Genomic DNA, 21,251 nt, shown 5'->3' with positions numbered 1-21,251 from the left:
CATCTGACCATCAACTAACTCTGTGCTGTTGTTGCTGCTCTCATTCACAAAGTGCTCAATTACATTTTTAACTTGTATCTTTAAGAGCTCTTAGCGTTAGCTTAGCGTTAGCATGCTGTCTGGCTAGCTTAGCGTCAGAGCTCTGCAGGTGTCATATGTAAATATTAATCACAGTGACAGTAAAGGTGGAAAAAGTGAGAAAAACACTGCAGCTGAGTTGTGACGTCATCACGTACGCTGTGTTCTCTGTGCTCTGAGTGAACTCACAAAGTACAAACTATAAGTACACTAACACAAACGTAGCTCAGAGTGGAGAACACACTCGGCCTTGTTGGTCCAGCTGTGAGTCCGTTACCGTGAACTCTGGAGCGGCAGATTTGTGCTGGAACTAAGCTGCACACAGCTGATGTTAGCCAGGAAAAAATATGTTTTCCTAACCCTAACCCTGGATAACCCTATTACACACTGACTTTAATGGAGAAACCGGAAATACAAACACACACAGTTGTGTGAAGAACTCAAACATGGGCTGAACAAACAGTAAAGTTCCTAAAGACAAACTGTTAAAGGAGGAAACAAAGAAAACTTACAGTTTCTTCACACACCAACAACAAGCTCCACTGCACGAAGTTCAGGAAAGCGAAAGTAAACTGAGCAGGTAGAAAACACCCAGAGAGGCGTTTGAGGACACTCGGGAGCAGTGGCGTGTCCAGCGGGGTGGCCTGGGGGGCACAGGCAACCCCCCCACCAGACTAGCCACCCCAGGTGCCACCCCGAAGCTAAAACAATAAAATTCTATCAAATATCAAATGTGCGATTATGTTTTCACAGTGAAGCTCAGATATCCGAGTGTAAGAGAATGCAGCATTGGCTTCTGCACTATGAAGTGTACTTCAAATGCATACTCCAAATGCGCCATCGATTTCCCCAAATATCAAGCGTGGTCCGGTGCACGCTTCGTGGTCCCATATATCCCACAATTGATAGCGCGGCGGTGGGTGTGGATGATTTTGCCGCAAAATACCAAGAGCACCTGGCTGCAGCCACTGTGGAGCTCCACAGTAACCGGAAACACGTGACCTCCACAGTAACCGGAAACACGTGACCTCCACAGTAACCGGAAACACATAACTTCAGTTAAATCGACTTTGACAGCGAAAACTAAATTGCATTTTTGTTACTATTGATGCTGCTGAGAAATAAAAATGGTTTTAAGTGGGGGTTTTTTAACACTCTGGGTTTGTTCAAAAAAATTCACCATCCCCTAAATTGTTCGTGGCCAAAAGTGTACAGTGGTCCCTCGCTATAACGCGGCGCACCTTCCGCGACACTTGCTGTTTCGCTGATTTATTTATTTTTTTACAGTACATCGTATTGTGCGTTCTGATTGCTGTAGACCATTGTCAATCCATCTAGTCCAGTGTCTCCTGTACAGGAGCGGTCCCTAATAGGCCCACGGACCGGGCCCGGTCCGTGAGTCTTTTGGTACCATTCCGCGAGAGTTGATCCTCCGGTGTGAAATGTATGTTTGTAGTTGTGTGTCTTATTTTGAAAGAACTATTTACGCGTTACCATAGCGACCAGAGAGTCTTACAGTTTTTTCTGATTGCTTAAGCACATTTTTTGTAACTATTGGCTAATTTTGCAAAACTCTTCACACAAATAAGAAAACCTGTCACCCAATAATCAAAACATTGTAGTTCTCTTGCAAAAGCGAACACAGCTAGATTAACTCTTCACACCTTCGTAAAAATGGTGTTTCCGTATCAAACAGTACACACAGGCCATCATCTACTAAGCACACAATGCGCCAACTGCACACTGATGGTATGAATACAAAACACATCTGGCTTTTGCTTTCTCTGTGCACAAGGTAGGCTATGCCAGTTTGAGCTCATACTTCTGTCATAGATCCATAAGCATAGAGGGATCCAAACTTCAAGTACATCAAAACAAACACAAGTGTTTATTTCCAAGTATAGGATTATTTGCAATCGCCATAATGACTATATGGGTTACTTGGTCTGCAGTGAACATGCTTCCTCTGCCCCCAGCATCTGGTCATCTAGCAATTCTGTAAAGTAACAATTTCAGTATTTTTACATCAATGGTATTGGTGTGTTTCTCATTGGCATATGGCAGTGCTACAAATCTTTGTGCGAAGTGACTGTACTAACCGATTCTCATTTCAAGATGTCCTTATGGTACTTGCTACAGTGTAGCGGCTCGAGTTAGGCTGGACCCGTTGGCCAGCTACCCTCAGGGTCATTCCACGGTTGATTACATGGTCCACTATTGTAGCTCTGATGTCATCAGCAATTCTATTTCTTACTCTTCCTACCCTTCCTCTCCCCCCTCCTCATCTTCCTCTCCCTCCTCCTCGTCTTCCTCTTGCTCCTCCTTGTCCTTGTCGTCCTCTTCATCCTATTTCTTCACCTCCACGTCCTCTTCCTCGGCCTCCTCTACTTCTCACTCTTTCTGCTCCCTCCATTGTACTCTGCACACACAGCTTACCTGTATTATAGTGCTTAGGCTGATTGCAAAGTGAACTAATTATCTAAAAAAGTTTTCACATGTGAAAGTGTGCCAGACAGTTGGCAAGTTAGTGTTAATGATAGCCATACATGTGTATACTTTTGCTAGGAGTGTGTTGGAAATTTGGTAATTGAGTGTTGTGCAGTGAATTGTGCCTACAGTTTTGCAAAGTGTGTGTTACAAAATTGCAAACTGAGTGCAAAGCAATTTTTGTGCTTTTAGTTTTGCAAACTCAGTGAGTGGTTTTGCTATAAGTCTGAATAGTTTTAGAGATTGTGCTACAGGAATCACAGTTAGGGTTTAAGCATTCAGAAAAAACTGTAATAATACAGCAGTCCCTCGTTTATCGCTGGTGTTACGTTCAAAAAATAACCCGCGGTAGGTGAAATCCATGAAGTAGCCAACTTCATTTTTTACAATTATTATAGATGTTAAGACTGTAAAACCCCTCACTACATGCTTTATACACTTTTCTCAGACAGGCATGAACATTTTCACACTTTTCTCTTTTGTTTAAACACTCTTAGAGTTCAAACCTTCGTAGAAACATAAGTCCAGTATTATGGAATGAAACCAAAAGGTGCATTTGAGGGTGCAAAACGTTTCGTCAGCATTGTTGTGTTTGTTTGGGAGAAAACTTACAAACATACAGTACAGCACTTCAGAGTTACACTGCTAGCGATCGAAGATTTATGTAAATTCGACAAGCTAAACGCATTCTGTACTGTACAGCAGGAGTCCCCAACCTTTTTTGCACCGCAGACGACTTTAATGTCAGACAATATTTTCAGGGAACGACCTTTAAGGTGTCGCGGATAAATACAACAAAAGAATAAAAAAAAAGAAACTGTGGTATTTTGTAAATATAATAATAAACGTGACTTGAGCTGTGCACCAACAACAATGACAGTGACATCCTCCTCTCTGCTTCTTACAGTTTTTTCTGAATGCTTAAACCCTAACTGTGATTCCTGTAGCACAATCTCTAAAACTATTCAGACTTATAGCAAAACCACTCACTGAGTTTGCAAAACTAAAAGCACAAAAACTGCTTTGCACTCAGTTTGCAATTTTGTAACACACACTTTGCAAAACTGTAGGCACAATTCACTGCACAACACTCAATTACCAAATTTCCAACACACTCCTAGCAAAAGTATACACATGTATGGCTATCATTAACACTAACTTGCCAACTGTCTGACACACTTTCACATGTGAAAACTTTTTTAGATAATTAGTTCACTTTGCAATCAGCCTAAGCACTATAATACAGGTAAGCTGTGTGTGCAGAGTACAATGGAGGGAGCAGAAAGAGTGAGAAGTAGAGGAGGCCGAGGAAGAGGACGTGGAGGTGAAGAAATAGGATGAAGAGGACGACAAGGACAAGGAGGAGCAAGAGGAAGACGAGGAGGAGGGAGAGGAAGATGAGGAGGGGGGAGAGGAAGGGTAGGAAGAGTAAGAAATAGAATTGCTGATGACATCAGAGCTACAATAGTGGACCATGTAATCAACCGTGGAATGACCCTGAGGTTAGCTGGCCAACGGGTCCAGCCTAACTCGAGCCGCTACACTGTAGCAAGTACCATAAGGACATCTTGAAATGAGAATCGGTTAGTACAGTCACTTCGCACAAAGATTTGTAGCACTGCCATATGCCAATGAGAAACACACCAATACCATTGATGTAAAAATACTGAAATTGTTACTTTACAGAATTGCTAGATGACCAGATGCTGGGGGCAGAGGAAGCATGTTCACTGCAGACCAAGTAACCCATATAGTCATTATGGCGATTGCAAATAATCCTATACTTGGAAATAAACACTTGTGTTTGTTTTGATGTGTTTGAATAAACACCAGTACTTGAAGTTTAGATCCCTCTATGCTTATGGATCTATGACAGAAGTATGAGCTCAAACTGACATAGCCTACCTTGTGCACAGAGAAAGCAAAAGCCAGATGTGTTTTGTATTCATACCATCAGTGTGCAGTTGGCGCATTGTGTGCTTAGTAGATGATGGCTTGTGTGTACTGTTTGATACGGAAACACCATTTTTACGAAGGTGTGAAGAGTTAATCTAGCTGTGTTTGCTTTTGCAAGAGAACTACAATGTTTTGATTATTGGGTGACAGGTTTTCTTATTTGTGTGAAGAGTTTTGCAAAATTAGCCAATAGTTACAAAAAATGTGCTTAAGCAATCAGAAAAAACTGTAATAGTAGTGTCTGGGACATCTAATTGATTAACATCAACATTGATTATTATGCACTATTATTTTTGTTCAAGGAGAGCAAAAAATATAAAACTCTCTCTCAGCTTGTTTGTTGCCAAAAATGGCCACTTTTTGTGTATGTTCACAAAATGCTATAAAATGTATATTTCTTAAAACATTTATCTACTTTTACCGACGTGACTCTTTAAAATAGCACCAGTCCTTTTCATCAAAATCAAAATTGTATCTAAATTTTCTACTCTTTATAGCCAGTTAGGTTATATATTACCATTAACTTTTCAGATAAAACGGTTATAAAGTCCTAATGTTTTCATGAAACTTCCTTTTTTTCCCCATCTGAGCATCGGGGAAAAGGCTGTCTTGCAATTGTTGAGGTCACTAGTGTGTGCCCCATTTCTTCCGGGATCACTCTCTTTATAGGTTTTAGTGGACTCCTAGTACTGCGAAGTGGTTTCATGGTACAAAGGGATTGTATTCCAAGAGCTGGGAGACTGTAGAAATCAGCAGTGATGCCCTTCCTACCATCTTTCCAGAAGAATAAGTGATCTGGAAGCTGTTAGGCTTACTTACAGCAGCAGCACTTTCTGCACCTGCATAAAATCCAGGACACATTTACTAACGGTGTTTGTTGCTGTATGTGCTGCAGCTTTGAATTTTTTAATAATATATATTTTGTTAATATTTTGGCTATGGTGTCTTGTTATGAAATGTACAAGAGTAAAAGTGTTTTTAGCATGTGCTTCAAAGTTAAGTTTGACTGGGAAACTCAAAGCTCAATAGTCTGTATCAACAGAAATTCACTGCAGCCTATGTAATATTTCATGCGTCATAATTTATTCTACTCTATCTTGCAAATACATATTTGTGTGGCAATGTCATGCACAACACACACAACTATTAGATCCTTAAGATCAAACCCGTGTCATTCTTTTGGTCCACTGCAGTGCAGTAGTCAAAAAAAAGAATAAGTGAAGTGTCCACAAATGGCCAGGATAGAGCCCAGAGTGTTAATGTTTAAAATGTATAAAAAATATTATTGATTACAATTCTTTACTGTTAATATGAACAATAAGCTTTTTATTTTGAAATTACAAGTTTAAAAAAAATGAAAATGCTGTTACATTTACATTGTCCACGGAAAAGTGCCTTATTTTGGACAACCCACTGCACAGCAGGACGCAGATCTTCAACAACTGCTGGCTCCTGTGTCAGGCAAATGGGGATGAAAACATAGTTATTTCTCTGTTGCAGAACAGTTTTTTAACAGTTATTCAAATGTCACTAAACATGTAATTACACTACTGTTTAAAGTGAATACTGACCTGACTGACTTCCTGGAACTTGCGTTTTTTCAGTCTGAAAATGGGCACGTGTTGTCCTTCAAGCACTGCTTTGGCTTCCTCTCTCCAGTGTGCAAATAGCTTGCCAGAGCTTAACAGAAAATGTTGATATTGTTAAGGTGTGTAAACTTTGACACGACATAGAACAGAAGTCAAAATATAAATACCTCCTGAGATCAAAGTTCTCCATCAACAGCAAGCACCACCATTTACGCAAGTAGGGCATGTCTGACTGTAAAATATTAATATGAAACATGTTTAACAACTTTCAAAAGATTCAAGACTCCATTGCTGTGAAAGTAAATAGAATACTTACTATAGTATAGTCAAATGAAGCATCCAGTGCCACGTACAGAGCAGACTATTTGGAAGAAAAAATAAAAATGTCATTTTTTTGCTAATATGTTTATTGCTAATAGCACCAACTGTAACTACAGGCCTCAGGAACACGACCTCAACAAAACAGCATAACAAAATGAAAAAGTACAGTCACATGCTCACAGTTGGTCAAAATAAAGCATTAACAGCTTTAAGTTAAGGTTGGCATATTTTACAAACTAATTTTTAATGGTGTTTTATGTTAAACTAGAACATTTGAAGACCCTATTTATGTCTGAAACTCATCTAAAGACAGCATCACTGACTTGATCATAATTTGAAGATGAGAAATAGAATAAAATGTTGAAGCATCATGCTGATATATCCATCCATCCATTCATTTCCGCTTATCCTTTTCAGGGTCGCGGGGGGCGCTGGAGCCTATCCCAGCTGTCATAGGGCGACAGACTGGACAGGTCGCCAGTCTGTCGCAGGGCCAACACACAGGGACAGACAACCATTCGCACTCACATTCATTCACACAGTGACACCTAGTGGCAATTTGGATTATCCAATTAACCTATCCCCACAAGCTGCATGTCTTTGGACGGTGGGAGGAAGCCGGAGTACCCGGAGGGAACCCACGCAAACACGGGGAGAACATGCAAACTCCACACAGAAACTTGCTGATATAGTTTATAAAAAAAAGCATGCGAGTGTACTGTATGTGTGAACACTCAAGATCAGCAGAACATGATCTGGGATGCACTTAAGCTGGAACACTGAACAGGTTCCTGAAAACTCCGGAACAAACCAAAAATGCTTATAAAAATGTGACCTCAAAAGTGAAACATATTGTTGGCCACCAAATCCTGCCTTGGTGTATAATGGGTCAAGAAAGAGGATTTCTCTTTTAGGTGGCTTCAGTACCTAAAAGACAGTTAGCCATGACTTCAAACCTGAAAACAATGTCATTGCAAGCGATCACAATCAAAGACTTTTGAAACTGCGTCATAAAAGCTTGAATACATCTCAGACACATAGCAAAATTCTAACAGTTTGTATGTGTCAAAAAACAAGACTTACACACAACTGGAAATGACCAGGTGTCCAGAGAGGGAGAACTATGATGTCCATCCTCTGAGCATCAGTCTGAAACAGAATTGTATTTTTAAGTATCCTGTATGTGAACTCGCACCAAAGTTATAAAAAAAATCATTTTGATTACTTGCTTGTTTCTTTAAAGGACGGTACACTTACAGGAAAGGACTGCAATGGATCACAGCCATAGGGTGCAAGCCAAGTCCGGGTGACATACAGATTTTCTATGTAAATGCTTATCCCCTAGAATGTAAAAAAAAAAACATTTAAAACAACAACTCTTTAAATTATAGCTTGACAATCATCATATACAACATACAGTACCTTTGACTGAACAATTTTAGTGATAAGCTCAAAACAGCCATTTCCAATCTGAAACAGAAAAAATCATGATAACAATGAATGTACACTTTATTTTTTCATATTCGTAGAAAACAAAAATACTTACAGTCGATTCCATTTCTTTGTTTAAACCCAGTGTCCAAAAATCTGACCGCATGAGGCATCCAGAAGACGTTTCAACAATCAGCTCATCTTTGGGTCTGCTGATGTCCAGAACATAGTTGAGCTAAAAAAAAACAGATAGGTGTCATAGACTGTGGATGACCAAATCAGATAAGCACTAAAAGTTGCACTTTGCGACATCTGAAAACTTTAACATACAAGCTGTTGTTGGCCAGGGTGCGGTACAAAACACCATGATGAACGGCTGGCCAAAATGTTCTCAGGCTTTGTCAGAGCTTCGCACGGTGATCCACACAGGTCAGGAAAAGTTGCATCTGTTGACCTTCTATTGGCTTTCTTGTTGTCAACTCTTTTCTGAGGTTCTATAGGGATTTTAACAGGTTTCAGACAAAACACTACATAGAATGTATATTAAATGCATACAAATGCAAGAAAAATAAGCACTATTTATAGAAGGAAATTCATTTGAAACAGCATGTAACAAATTCGTTTATGAGCCATCAACTACAACAAGATAATGAATGCAAGCTTATTATTTCACCTATATATGACAATCACTATTCAAAATAAGAAATTTTACCAGTGTCACCAGACATTGAAGGTGCCGGGTTCAACACCGTTTCTGTGATTTCTCTGAGTTTATTGCACACCTGTGGGGCTAGGTACACAAAGAAAAGAATATACACACACAGATAGGAACAAATCTAACATGTAAACAATGGTAGCGTTCTGGTCATGAGACAATGCATGTACTTACCTACGACAGCTTGACCCAGTGCCGACAATGAGATATTGATCTTTCCAAGTCGACCATGTCTTAGCTGCCTCTCCAGAAGTTTCTTGTTGGTGACAGTGTTATAATGATGATTTATATTTCTCATCAGAAACACATGTGTGGATGGACTCATATTACTTAAAAAGTAATTGCTTTTCCTCATGTTTGCAAAGAACTGTTCAACAACTTGACTGTTCAGCCAGCCTTTCAGCTCCGGGACAAGTTGAATTCTGCGTAATATGTCCTTGGTATCTTTTGTATTTCCCTCATGAAATCTGTCCTACAGGACATAATGGTCAGATGATCCAGTGACAGGATGAGGATTTTCATTTACACTATCCATCCTTTCATGTAGCCATGGAAGATTCACTTTCAGGCTTCCATCCTGTGCAGCCTTGACATTTCCGTCAGTGGGCTCAGCCAGTCGACCTTCATGTGGATGAAATGGCAGTTTATCAGGAACCCGCAAATTGGTGTGTGCTGCCAAACCCCTCGCAAAATCGTAAACACAGACGTTTGGCATGTGCTTCCAGGACAGGAGAAGGTCAGCAAAATCCCGGGGACTTTCAGCACGAAGATTAAATTTAACACTGTATACAATGCCATGTGGACATAGTATTACAGACCATCCTCCTGCAAGCAAAGATTTAAAAAGTTGTTTGTGATTGTAATTACATATTTTAATGCTACTTCTAATAATCGCTAAGTGATGCTTACCAGAGGCACCCCATATGCTTTGAAAGACCTTATCATATGTCTGCCTGCTCTTCATCTTCTCCCTCAGTCTGGTGATGAGATCAAAGCGGGAGCCTTTGGAGTCGATGTTGCATGCTTTACACAATTTTCTTACCACTCCAACCTGACAGTAATTAGGGAAAACTGCAAATGGAACAACCCCAGAACTTTATGTCACATATTCTGAAAACTTCAAAGCAATGTTACCTTTTGTTTGGCGAGTTCATCCAACAGACGGTCTTCTGTGACACTGCTAAGCTTTGCTTCATGTGAAGAGCTTGTTCCTACTTTTTTAAACTCTGTGTTAAGCACAATGTCACTTGTTCGAGTTTCACTCCCGATCCATGGTGCCCAGTGTGTGTAACTTGGTGGAACGGAAAATGGATTCTTCACACCGCCTACAGAAAATGACATGTTTTTAATTACAATCTAAATTACTTTAAAACACTGAATGACTTTCAAAAAGTTTTTGCCATCACTCACTTGGAAAAAACCCACGGCTTATCATTTCCAGGTGAATAGAGTTCCAAAAACCTTCAATGTCATGTTCACCATTGAAGTCTTCCGGGGCTTTGAGGTCACTCACTATAATAAATTGACTCATAAGGACATGCACATAATGTACACAATGAACTATATACACAAATGTACATTAAACTTACCTGCTAACTTGAACACCCCTTTTCTGTGTAAGTCCATAACTACCACAGGGGGGTGAAACCCACAGTTTATGCAGGAGTACATGTATTCTGCGTCAGTCAAAGCCTCAAAATGGCAATAAGCATGAAAAATGGTATCCCGAGAAGGAAACTTCACTCTTCTTAAGCCCTCCAATGAGTCAATGACCCTTGAAGTGGATACATGGTTCTGTAATATGACAATAGGGTGAAGAAGACTATGATTACACAGATATTTAAATTTGGGCACCAAAATATCATAATGACACAAACACATTTTTAAAGCAATCTTCAGATGAGTATATTTTATTTTTGTGATCCTCACCTGCAGATTTTCTCTCAAAAAAAGGCAGAGTTCAAGAGACAAAACAACGTGGTTGTCAAAGATGTGAAGCCCATCTGTCCACTCCTGGTACCTGTAGACCATGTGGCACCGAGGACACGATCTATGGTGTGTTGAAACATCTGTTAAAGACAAATCACATTAATGTCAAAACATTAGTATAGGAACAATTATAACTAATTATTTCACAATGATGTTTAATCTTATTCATTAAAACTTACTCTCAATCACTCCCATCATGCTGACAATCCTCGCTTTATTGGTAACTAGAACAGCCTCATCAAGTTTGGGTGCTCTGGGCACACCTGGCACAGCGTTTCACATGGAAAGAGCTGTTTCTGATGATCCATTTTCTGTGAGATGACATTTTCTGGAAGAGATCCAGGTATTTTTTTCTCTTTAAAAATATAGCGTATACTCCTTTCGACGGCAGCATTGTCCTCAAAGGAAGAACTCTCCTGAGTCATCTGTGATGGGGTGCCTGATGATAGTGGTACAGTTGATTTGAAGATGTCTCTCTGTGTCTGGAAGAGATGCCATTTAGCTATGTTTTTATGAGGACATGATATTCGAGGCTTTGCACAAGCACAATGCCAGGTGTTCCTCAGAGCATTGTAAGTCACAAATATTCTGCCAAGACGGCAGAAACTGTGTATTTCCGGCTCAAATACAGACAAACAGATCTGTGTTGAGGATCCACCAAAATCCACCCTCACACAAAGTGGAGCATGTCCCATCTGGGCAGCTTTCTGCCTCTTTATGCATGTAGCAGCTTTGGCCTCTCCAAAAAATTTAAGGTCCACCATTTCCATCACGATGTGCTCTTGAAGAAAAACTTCCTTTACAGTTTCTCGGCAGTAATCTAGTGAGCGAAGGTGCTCACATCAACTGAAGCCTAGTCCGCTCCGCTGGGCCAGCAACTGGTATTGCTGACATTCCTCCAGCTCACATCTGATATTGTGAGACATCCCCCATGTTTTCCTCTGAACGTGAACTGGCACAGAAAACCCATGGCCAGTTCTCTGCACAGCAAATAACCCTGTAGTTTCATCTACACAAACACACTGCAGATGACTGTCCAGGCAAACATCTATTGATTGGTTGGAGTGCTTCCTCATCATGTGAGCCTTGTAGTTTTTGGTACGAAGAGTAAGGCCACAGTGAGGGCATGTCATTTTCATGGACTTTCCATCAGCTGCAGTTTTATTGAACACAGAGGATAGAGCATATGAATGTTCTAACAAAGACTCAGAAAATGGTTCAGATACCGAAGACAAAACCTTGGGGGGGAGACGGGGCTCCTCGAAGAGTACTGCCGGAGGAATACGGGTCTCCTCGGAGAGTTCAGCAGAGAGCAGTCCTGATAATGGTGGCTGACTTGGCATTGAAGAATGCTGACAAGACAGTAAATGCCTTGCCATATCCCCACGCCGTATGATTGTAATCTTACAAACAGGGCAGTGAAAGTGTCCTGTTGTCCTACAAGGCAGCCTGCACCGGCATATCATTTTATCTGTAAGAGAAAAAAACAAACAAACAAACAAACAGACGTAATTTAAATGTAGTTGTATAGAATGCAATCAATTTGTCTAACAATCAGATTGTACATGTTAACAAAAACATCCAAGCCAACCTCAATAATGAAAGCAAAATGGTATGGATCACAAAAGTTATGTCAAGAAAAGTGGTGAAAAGTAAATAAAAATATATTTTATAAAAACACTATTTTTGTTGCAGATGAATGAACTGAACTGTACAATATCAACAGCAACTTTTAAGTCAACAAAGATACTGCAGAAATGCTTAAAAAAGTGCATATTTATAACTATAAAGTATATTTAATACAAACATACCTTTGAAAGGCAAAGCATTTTTTATATGCACACTTAGATGCTCCTCAATCTTTGCCCTGACAGTAGGGCTGAAAGTGGGGCACAGAGGGCAGTGAGAGTCCTCTGCAACACGTGTTGCATTCCTGCAATTCTGGCTTTAAGCCCGAATTCCAGATTGATATGTGCATCTAAAACAGAGAGAGAAACAGATAAACACCATATACACATTTAAGTTAAGGTTTTAGCAGAAATAACAATTTACAGTTGGCATGTAATAGATTTGGGAAGAAAATTCTTGAAAAAAACCCACAAATATTTTACAAGACACTTTAATTTGTGAGACATGTTTCTATTGACATATAACAGTCAATTGAACAGGGGCTAACTAAAATCTAGGCAATAAAAAAGCTGTACAGAATAGAATAACGAATAGAAGTATTGATAAATATATAAATCTGTTTGTGACGAAATTTACAGTGTTGACGCTAACCAAAGGTGTCACAAGTACACACGTTCCTTACTACAGTTTAGATACCTCTGTTTAAAAAGCACCGACTACACTTTTTAGTCAAGTCGAAGTAAGAAGTACAGTGTCTAAAATATAATTTATGTACAAATTTTTGAAGTAATCTTGCGTCCAAAGCACGCGTGCGGGGGGCTGATTTACAAATGTACGGATTACAAAGTACAGATACGCGTGCTAAAATATGAGAAGTTGAAGTATAAAGAAGTATACAGTAGGCACAAAAAAGTACAGCAGTAAAGTAAAGATACCAGAAAATTCTACTTAAGTACAGTATTGAAGTATTCGTTATTTTGCATCTCTGACGCCAACAATAAATCATACTCTAATGCAAAATGTGTTTTTTGCTTCTTCTCGCCCACAGAAGCCGTTAATCCAGCTCTCTTACTTAAACCAGGCCCAGGAAAAAGGATATTTGTGTGTTTCTCTGCCATGGAGCACGATGGAAAAAACATTAAAATAAGGAGGAATGTTGTTGTAACGCAAAAAAAAGTGGCAACATGATCATTGTAAGAAAACTAGACGATTCCTAGAATTATGAAATCACTAACGGCAAATTTATTTAAGAAAGACTTAACTAACCTTTGCGATCAACTTGCAAGACTTCCACGGTATCCATGCGTGCTTCCGGCTACTGTGGAGGTCACGTGCTTCCGGCTACTGTGGAGCTCCACAGTGGCTGCAGCCAGACCCTTCTCCAAAATACGGCAGAAGGGAGCGGCGAAGAGGTTTTTTCTTTTTTCTTTTCCAAACTTTATTGAAATTATAAAGCAAACAGTCAGTCATTCCAGTTCAGTTTGTACAGTAGACATACAAGGCAAATAAGAGTAACAATATACAGTACAATGAAATAAGAAGGATAAATAAATAAAGGATAAAAAAGAAAAAAAAGGGGGGGAATGTGACAGACTTCATAACAACTTTGTACTTGAAAGTTGTGACAGCTCATTCGTTAAACATTTCTGAATGAATTTCAATCAATGTTAAACCTTTTATATTGGAAGGTAATTTAAGAGAGTTCGAGTAATATTCAATTTCAATCAAAAACAAATTAAATGATGGGGTTGAGTCTTGAAATTGACATTTATGTATATGGAATTTCCCTAATAAGATGGAGCGGCCGAAGAGTGAACTGTCAAAAGTACTGAATATGACGTCACTTATTTATGTGCGAATGTTTAATAATTAAAGTCAGTCATATATCCACAAACACAACAAGCTGAAAGTCATATATATATATATATATATATATATATATATATATATATATATATATATATATATATATATATCATAATAATCATAATAATCTGACAATACTATAATATTGGCCATATTATATTTACATTACCACAGTGAGATGGCTTTAGTCTCATGAACAACATTAACTAATTGTTATTTAATAACTAATCTTGAAATGACTGTTCAGTACAGAAATGAAGCCCAACAATCATGTTTCACAGTCCTGTGGTCTCAGCCTCAGATACTCAGCTAATCAAAGTGATGTCATGACAAAAATGAATGACCAACAAAACATTTTTCTCCTTCATTTCTGTCACACAAAGCTGTATGTAACGTGTCTCGCGGTTAGTATCATGGTTGCTAGGCAACCTGAACAGCGCGACGAAGCGTATACCGTCCCATTTTACAAGTCTCTCACTTCCACACTTCTCGTACTCATAGTACGCACCGTACGTAGTACGCGTAGTGCGCGTACTTCAAGCGTGCAGACCCCTGAGTAGTAATATACCTGTACTTTTTTGAATGGATGTTTGTACAGTATTTGTGTGTGCCTGTATGTCTGTGTCTATATGTCAGGTTGGGTGTCAGACGCCACCTCTCTGGGGACATCTCAGGCCCTCCAAGGTTTGGAGGCCTATCTCCCCCCACCACCACTTCCCCTGCCAGTGGCGGACTCCCTCAGACATCGATGCGTTGGTGGTTCTTTGTGTCTGGGGATGGGCGTCCAGGTACACACCGGCTCACTCCTTGGCGGCCGCTTGTCGGGGCCTGGAGCCTGGGGCTTGCTCGGGCCACTTCGGAGGTGGGGTGCCCCCGGCCTCTCGGCCTGGGGCTCGGTCACTCTGGCACAGCTGGCTGCCGGCGGAGCTCACGGGCGCGTCACTGCAACTCCCCCTGGCTTCTGCTCCACGGCTGCTGAGTGAGCCCTCATCTGGGACTCTCCTCAGCTCTTTCTGGGACAGTGGCGCGGCTGCCCCTCTGTTGGTCTTCCTTGGTCTCTTGTGTTCTGGGGGCCTCTGGATGTCTGGAGTTTTGATCTCCTCCATACCTGCTTCATGCCCTGGAGGATGGGGCTGTGGCCCCCCCACACCCTCTAGCAGATCATTACATGAAGGAACCTTTTAAAAAAAACAAGCGCGTCCATGCTCACAGGTGTACACACGGGTGATCACACCCACAAACTACACCCTTTTTGGCTCCTACCTCAAAGCACACTGTGTGCTGTTGATCTTATGTGCTGCACAATAATGTTTAATATTTAGTATTTACTGTCATATTCCCATATATCATTGTGATGTTGTTTATTCTATTACTCTTGTTCTCTTCTGCTTGTTTTCTTTTTTCTTTCTCAGCAGGTGATCCAGGTGATCGATATATGCATTTTTTTTCTTTTTTTTTCTGCCCGTTCTGTTGGTTTTTGTCTTTTGCCCTTCTCCCCCATCCCTCTTCTCAGCTGTTTCTCTTTCCCTCTTTCTTTCTCCCCTTCTTTCCCCCAGTCAAGTCTGTCCCGTATTCAGTAAGTGAAAAAAAAAAAAACAATAAAAGGTGAATCAAATGGACCATTATGGCAAGGCTGGGATGGTCAATTTGGTAAAGTAAATCCGTTGGGCATCTTTCTTTGCCTTTAGACAACAATTCTGATGGCAAAAGAGCCAAACGGGACAGGCAAAAAAAAAAAAAAGAAAAAAAGAAAGAAACTGTGATACTTCTAAAAGTACATATTCACACTAGCGCTGTATCAACCCCAATGTGGCTTTAATGCTACTAGTCTTATAATTATCTACTAGTCTGCAACAGTTAGACTCGATGATTACACATAGATGATTTAACTACTTTAGGGGCATTTCACTTTTCTAAAAGTTTCACAGGCCAATAGCACCGCAAACAACATGTATTCTTTTAGAAATAAACTGTGATACTTCTAAAAAACACATATTCACACCTAGTCACACTCTGTAACAGTTAGACAGAGGGGGTGCTGTTAGGCTCCCAACAGTCTGCAAAAAGGTATGAAGCAACAAAAGAGGCTCCCTTATCAAAAGCATCCCAGCCCAAAGGTGTTTCTTCACAAACAGTTAATTCCATTATCTTATCATGTATCTACCAGTCTGCAACCGTTAGGCTCCCAAATGTCTGCAAAAGAAGTCATGTAATGTAATGACACCTCCTACTGGGCTGGGCTAACACATACACATATAAAACGGACTCCTTCACCATTTGGAGCATCAACAGAGTGACCTAAGGAACACAGACACCTCTAACTAAGGAGTGCAGGATGACATCTGTATCAACCATGACGAGCAGCCAGGACATCGCCCAAGCCACAGCCGTACTAGGTACTGTGACGAGGGGCCCTCATCGCAAAAAGCAGCGCTGTGAAAACGCCGTAGATGGGACTGAATTTAAGCTAGAATATCGAGGCAGTAATGGGTATGTGTATACCGTTGATCAGGAGATACTTTATTTTGTATTCTTATAATCAGTTATCATTGATTAATCATTTACCATTGTTGAATCTGTTCACAGAATAATCTTTGAATCACATCTATGTTACTTTGACCAAATATTAATGCACACAGATGATCAGTACTTGGACACCGGCCTGTCTGCGTTCAGTTCTGCACGTACGCCGGCCTGTAATCACATGCACGGACTTATATAACACACGCACGTTTACACTCACACTTAGTAATAATAGGAGGGTCGTCTGAGGACAGTTTTTCTGATAGATACACTTTCACAAAATGCACAATGTAATACACACTTGTTTTTCTTTAAGAGTAGCAGTTGATGTCTATATTAGGACAAGGTTTTGAAGAGGAGGGCAATTGTTATCATTTCCAGTAAAGATCCAACTGTGATGTCATAATGGTAATATAAGGAGACGGGACGGTCCAGTCGACGAAGGATTGTATTGCAAATTGTCTTTCCCACACTGACTGCGCAAAGTGTGTAATAAAGATCACTATTTTTGACACCTACTTCGGCCTGGGCTTGCTTTCTTCTCTTACCTGAATCGAACGGACCGTAACAATTCCTGGTGCTCGAAACCCGGTTGGGGAGGAGTAGAATCCGCAGCTTGTCGTGGAGGTGACAAAGGGGCGAAGGCCAGCAGCTTATCTGAGTGACGCCAGGCGGAATAAGAAAGGTGAGTAGTGCCACCTGTTGATGTTTATCCAAAGGCGCTATATTGGAAGTTAAAACTAAATTTAATTAAACAATATTCACTCAGTATAGGCTTCTGGCGTTGGTCCATAGTGATCTTGAGTAATTAGTTTTAAAATTAAAATAGGGCATATTAGTCTGACTAAATTCATTGCTGTTTATTTTGGGGGTGAATTTTGAGCTAAGAGGTTATATGTGTTTAAGACAATACAGTTTAAAGTGTTTGATGCCAGACAGTAAATCGGTAGTGTAGGAAATTTGGTTTTTATTGGGTAGCAAAAACGCGGTTTTGGGCCTCAGATAATTAAACTGGGGAGGGCAGAGTGCCCACAGTGAGGCTTTTAAAATAATTAAAGGTTTTTTAGGACGGGGGGCGCAGGATCCCCTAAGAGCGCAGCTGCTCAGCACCGTGGCGGTGACTCCTGATCGCGGACGCGTGGTTAGGCTATTTGCTCGGTTGGTTGCCGGGGAAGTTCGAGCATCCCAAACAAACCAAAGCGGTCGACGAAGACCACTTTCTTACTGCGCTTGATTGATTGACAGGGTCGGGGACCCGGCCGGGACCACTCAACGTCGTTGGCCTGTGAGCTTTAAGTAAAGCTGAAGGCGTGGGTTTGATACTAGCGCCAGAGGTGGAGCTCCTTTCCAGCTGCGGGAAACGGTTATAAATTAATTAGTATTTAGAAATTAGACCGCGGCCGGCGAGGGCGGTCCCGACGCGTGTAATTGACCAGCAAGGCGCGGCCTGGGCTATAGATGCTTTTAAATTGGTCTAAAAATTAGAAATACCGGTATAGAAATAAGAAGTGAAATGAAATAAAAAGATAAGCTGTTCTGGCATATAGTGTTTTCTTATGTCTATGCGGGCCCGTGTGTATATAGAATATAAATTACCCGTGTGTGTGAATTTAAAAGTGTAAACTGTATAAACTGTCTTTTGTTGAATTTTTTCTGTGTGGATCCAGAGTGTGAAAAAACGAAAACGCCTTTCTCTTCTCTCGCTGTTAGAGAAGAGGACAGTGAGTGTGTGTGTGTATTTCTCCTTAGGAGAAAGGAGGGGCTGTGTGGTGCTGTGCGGTAGCGGGCACACGCGCGCGAGTACGAGCGGGCGTGTGTGTGTGTATAGCTGCGGCCTTGGTTTCATCTCCCTATTTCTCCATTTCTGTGCTTCTGAGTTTCGTTTGCTTAGGTGAAAGTGGGTTTCAGAAGTGTGGTTAGAAGATTTTAGTATATTAAATAAACTAAACCTTGTAGTCTTGTGTTTGTGATTTCCTAATGTGAGTATGGTTTAATGGAATTTCATGAGTAATGATCTCTTGTGTAAAACTCCCGTAAGGTAGGAGTGTGGTGATAAATATATTGACAAAATTTGAGAACTTTGTGTGATTGCTGGGAGATTTTCTAGTTGGGTCGTATTTCCTTCTCTACCTGGAAAAGGCAGAGATCTGTGCTTTATTTGATGTTGTGTATATAAAGTTTTTTAAAGGTTGGTTGAGTCTCTCATTATAAGGAGGGGAAACGGTGTGCATAGTAGATTGTCTGGATTATTCTCTCATGTAAAAACTTTGTAGTTGTTAGGGAAGTGAATGTGAGAGTGAATTTTCGTTGGCTTTGTGTGCTTAAAACTGTTGTATTAGACGTTTGTGAAGCTTTTCGCTTGAAAGGAGGATTAGAGAGTGTGTGTGTGAGTGTATGTGTGTCTGTGGGCGGTCTCTCTCTCTCTCAGGCTGGAGCCTAGCGGAAGTTCGGCTTGACCAGTTTGTGAGATTCTGACTGCCGAAAGGGAAATACAGTGAGGCAACCCCAAAAGGAGGAGCCTAAGACCGGCCATTTTGGTAAGGTAAGTGAGGTCAAAAAGCAAAATGGCTGAAGAGGAAAAGGCGACCCCTGGTGGGGGAAAGAGATACAAGCCACTGAAGGAGCAATTACAGCAATTGAAGAAAGCAATTAAAATGACTGAAGGGACTTCTTCAAAAGAGATTGCTCGTCAGTGTCAAGATTTGGAAAAAGAAGTGAAGGAATTATGTGAAAATCAACAGAAGACGTTGGAGGACAGAATCCCTCTGCATTCCATCTTTCAACTGGAAGGTGAGAAATGTGAGAAGAGGATTAAGGAGCTTGAAGAGGAACCCTTAGGACGTTTTCAGGGGAGAAAATTAAAGGCTGAAAAGAAACTTATGATGGAAAAACAAAGTAAGTATTGCAAGCTTATGATTGTCTCCCAAGGTGTTTCTCACTGGATGCAAGAGGAAGTGAACGACATCAAGCCAGCCTTAAAAAAGGAAGCTGAGGCTGGGGGAAAGCTATATCCCAGCCTGAAGGACTTCCTGAGTGCCCCACCCCCTCCTTATATTTGTCCAGTGGTGACTTTGGAGGGTGGCAACATGTGGGGGCCGGAAGGAAAAACAGGAATAGTGACAGGTGGAATTGTCAATTTACAGGAGAATCCCACACCATCGACATCTGCTCCGGCCACAGTGGAGGCAGACACAGGAGTAGTGCAGTCTCAATCAGGGGTACCTGCACAGAAAGCGATGCAGCCTCAATCAGCGGCAGCTGCATCAGAGGTAAGTCAGCCCCACCCAGTTGCTGGGACATCACAAGGAATCACTACACGGGGGTTGATCTTGATCCCTCCCTCTCTTTTTAGCCCAGATAGAGCTACAGAAGAAGCTCAACCTGTGGCTTCTACAAGTACAGGTCAGGTGACATCGCAACAGCCCAGCCAGGAAAATCCATCCCAGGAGGTCTGGACGTCAGAGGAAGATTCACCTTCACTGCAGTATCAGAGGGCACCATTAAAGGCCACCCGTAAAACCAATCAGAGGTCAACGGTTGACAATCCTGAGAAAGAACGGTGGCAAGGCCACGTTTTTGGGAAAGAATCTGACAATCGGGAGGTCGTGATAAAACTGGAACGGGTCATGAGAAGACTGGAGGAAGAAGGTGTAGCAACACCACGTAGCGTAGCACAAACGCTTTATGCATTGGAAAAGGACTTGGCGGCCTCAGTAAAAAGCAACATACGAAAATCTAGAGAAGTGCTAAACCTGGAAAGGGGAGGATTTGCCCGAAATTTTCAGGCTCCCCCAGGAATGACGACTCTTCGCTCTGGGAGGGTCCTGGAGGAACCAAGAGATAAAAGACCATCCATTTTCGAAAAGAATCGGAAGAAGACTGGTGCATTGCCAACTGAAGAAGGGCAGTGTGACACAGAGGAGGAATTACCCCTGACAATGCCTTTATTGACGGGTGTACGGGGTGAACCAGTCTACCACCCCTATAATATCAGAGATCTTGAGGCTCTGGTGAAGCAGCTGCCCCCAATCACGGAGGGAGGAGCGGCTTGGTTGAGGAGACTAGGAAGTCTTACAGAAGGAGAGGAATTGGCCCTGGGGGATTTCCGAGCTATCGGCGGGAGGACCTTCAGAGGAGGAGGCCTCGCAGATGTAGAAGAGATAGCAAGAACTGTATGCCAACCAAACGACGTCCCCTATGCAAGGGTGCGAAATGCTCTCTCTGACGCAGTGCGTGAGAAGTATCCGACCTATAATACTGGCACTACACCTAGGATTGTTTGGAGCCCAGAACATTCCCCTAGAGAGTTTATGGAGCATGCAAAAGAACAGTGGATTCTTCAAACTGGTGAACATCCTGGGCGTGAAGGAGAACCAAGGGCGTGGTTCCGATCTGCAGTGTTAGCAGGTCTCCCAGAACGAGTAAGAACAGATTTACAAAAGAATCCTGACTTTGCAGTGGCGGACTCAGCAAAATGGGAGAGGCACATTATACATCGACTTGAGCTGGAGAAAGACGAGGTGAACAAGAAAAAACAGGAGCTGGAGGAGGCGCAAGGGCAGTTAGTGAAATTGAAATTGGCTGAGGCGAGAGAAAAACTAAACGAAAAGAAAAAGGAAAACAAAGATGCACCTAAGAAGATGCTGGTGGCGCAGCCACGGGGCGAT

General features: G+C 41.4%; 1 protein-coding gene and 1 long non-coding RNA gene across 2 annotated transcripts; both read right to left on the bottom strand.

The window, feature by feature from the left end:
- Positions 1–6,140: 6,140 nt before the first annotated feature.
- On the bottom strand, positions 6,141–6,475 carry LOC113031553 (uncharacterized). Its single transcript, XR_003273748.1, has 3 exons — positions 6,427–6,475; positions 6,278–6,342; positions 6,141–6,201 (listed from the first exon to the last, which is right to left on the bottom strand). It is a non-coding gene; the product is annotated as an uncharacterized LOC113031553 (long non-coding RNA).
- A 2,574-nt stretch (positions 6,476–9,049) lies between these two features.
- On the bottom strand, positions 9,050–10,386 carry LOC113032013 (uncharacterized). Its single transcript, XM_026184639.1, has 5 exons — positions 10,167–10,386; positions 9,988–10,089; positions 9,712–9,902; positions 9,487–9,628; positions 9,050–9,402 (listed from the first exon to the last, which is right to left on the bottom strand). Exons 1-5 carry the CDS (start codon positions 10,246–10,248, stop codon positions 9,050–9,052), a joined length of 870 nt encoding a protein of 289 aa, XP_026040424.1. The 5' UTR covers positions 10,249–10,386.
- Positions 10,387–21,251: the final 10,865 nt, after the last annotated feature.

The sequence above is a fragment of the Astatotilapia calliptera genome, chromosome 11, assembly GCF_900246225.1.
Source record: "Astatotilapia calliptera chromosome 11, fAstCal1.2, whole genome shotgun sequence".
NCBI lineage: Eukaryota > Metazoa > Chordata > Actinopteri > Cichliformes > Cichlidae > Astatotilapia > Astatotilapia calliptera.
Note: the sequence above shows the minus strand (reverse complement) of the source record. Positions and strands in the feature narration are given on the sequence as shown.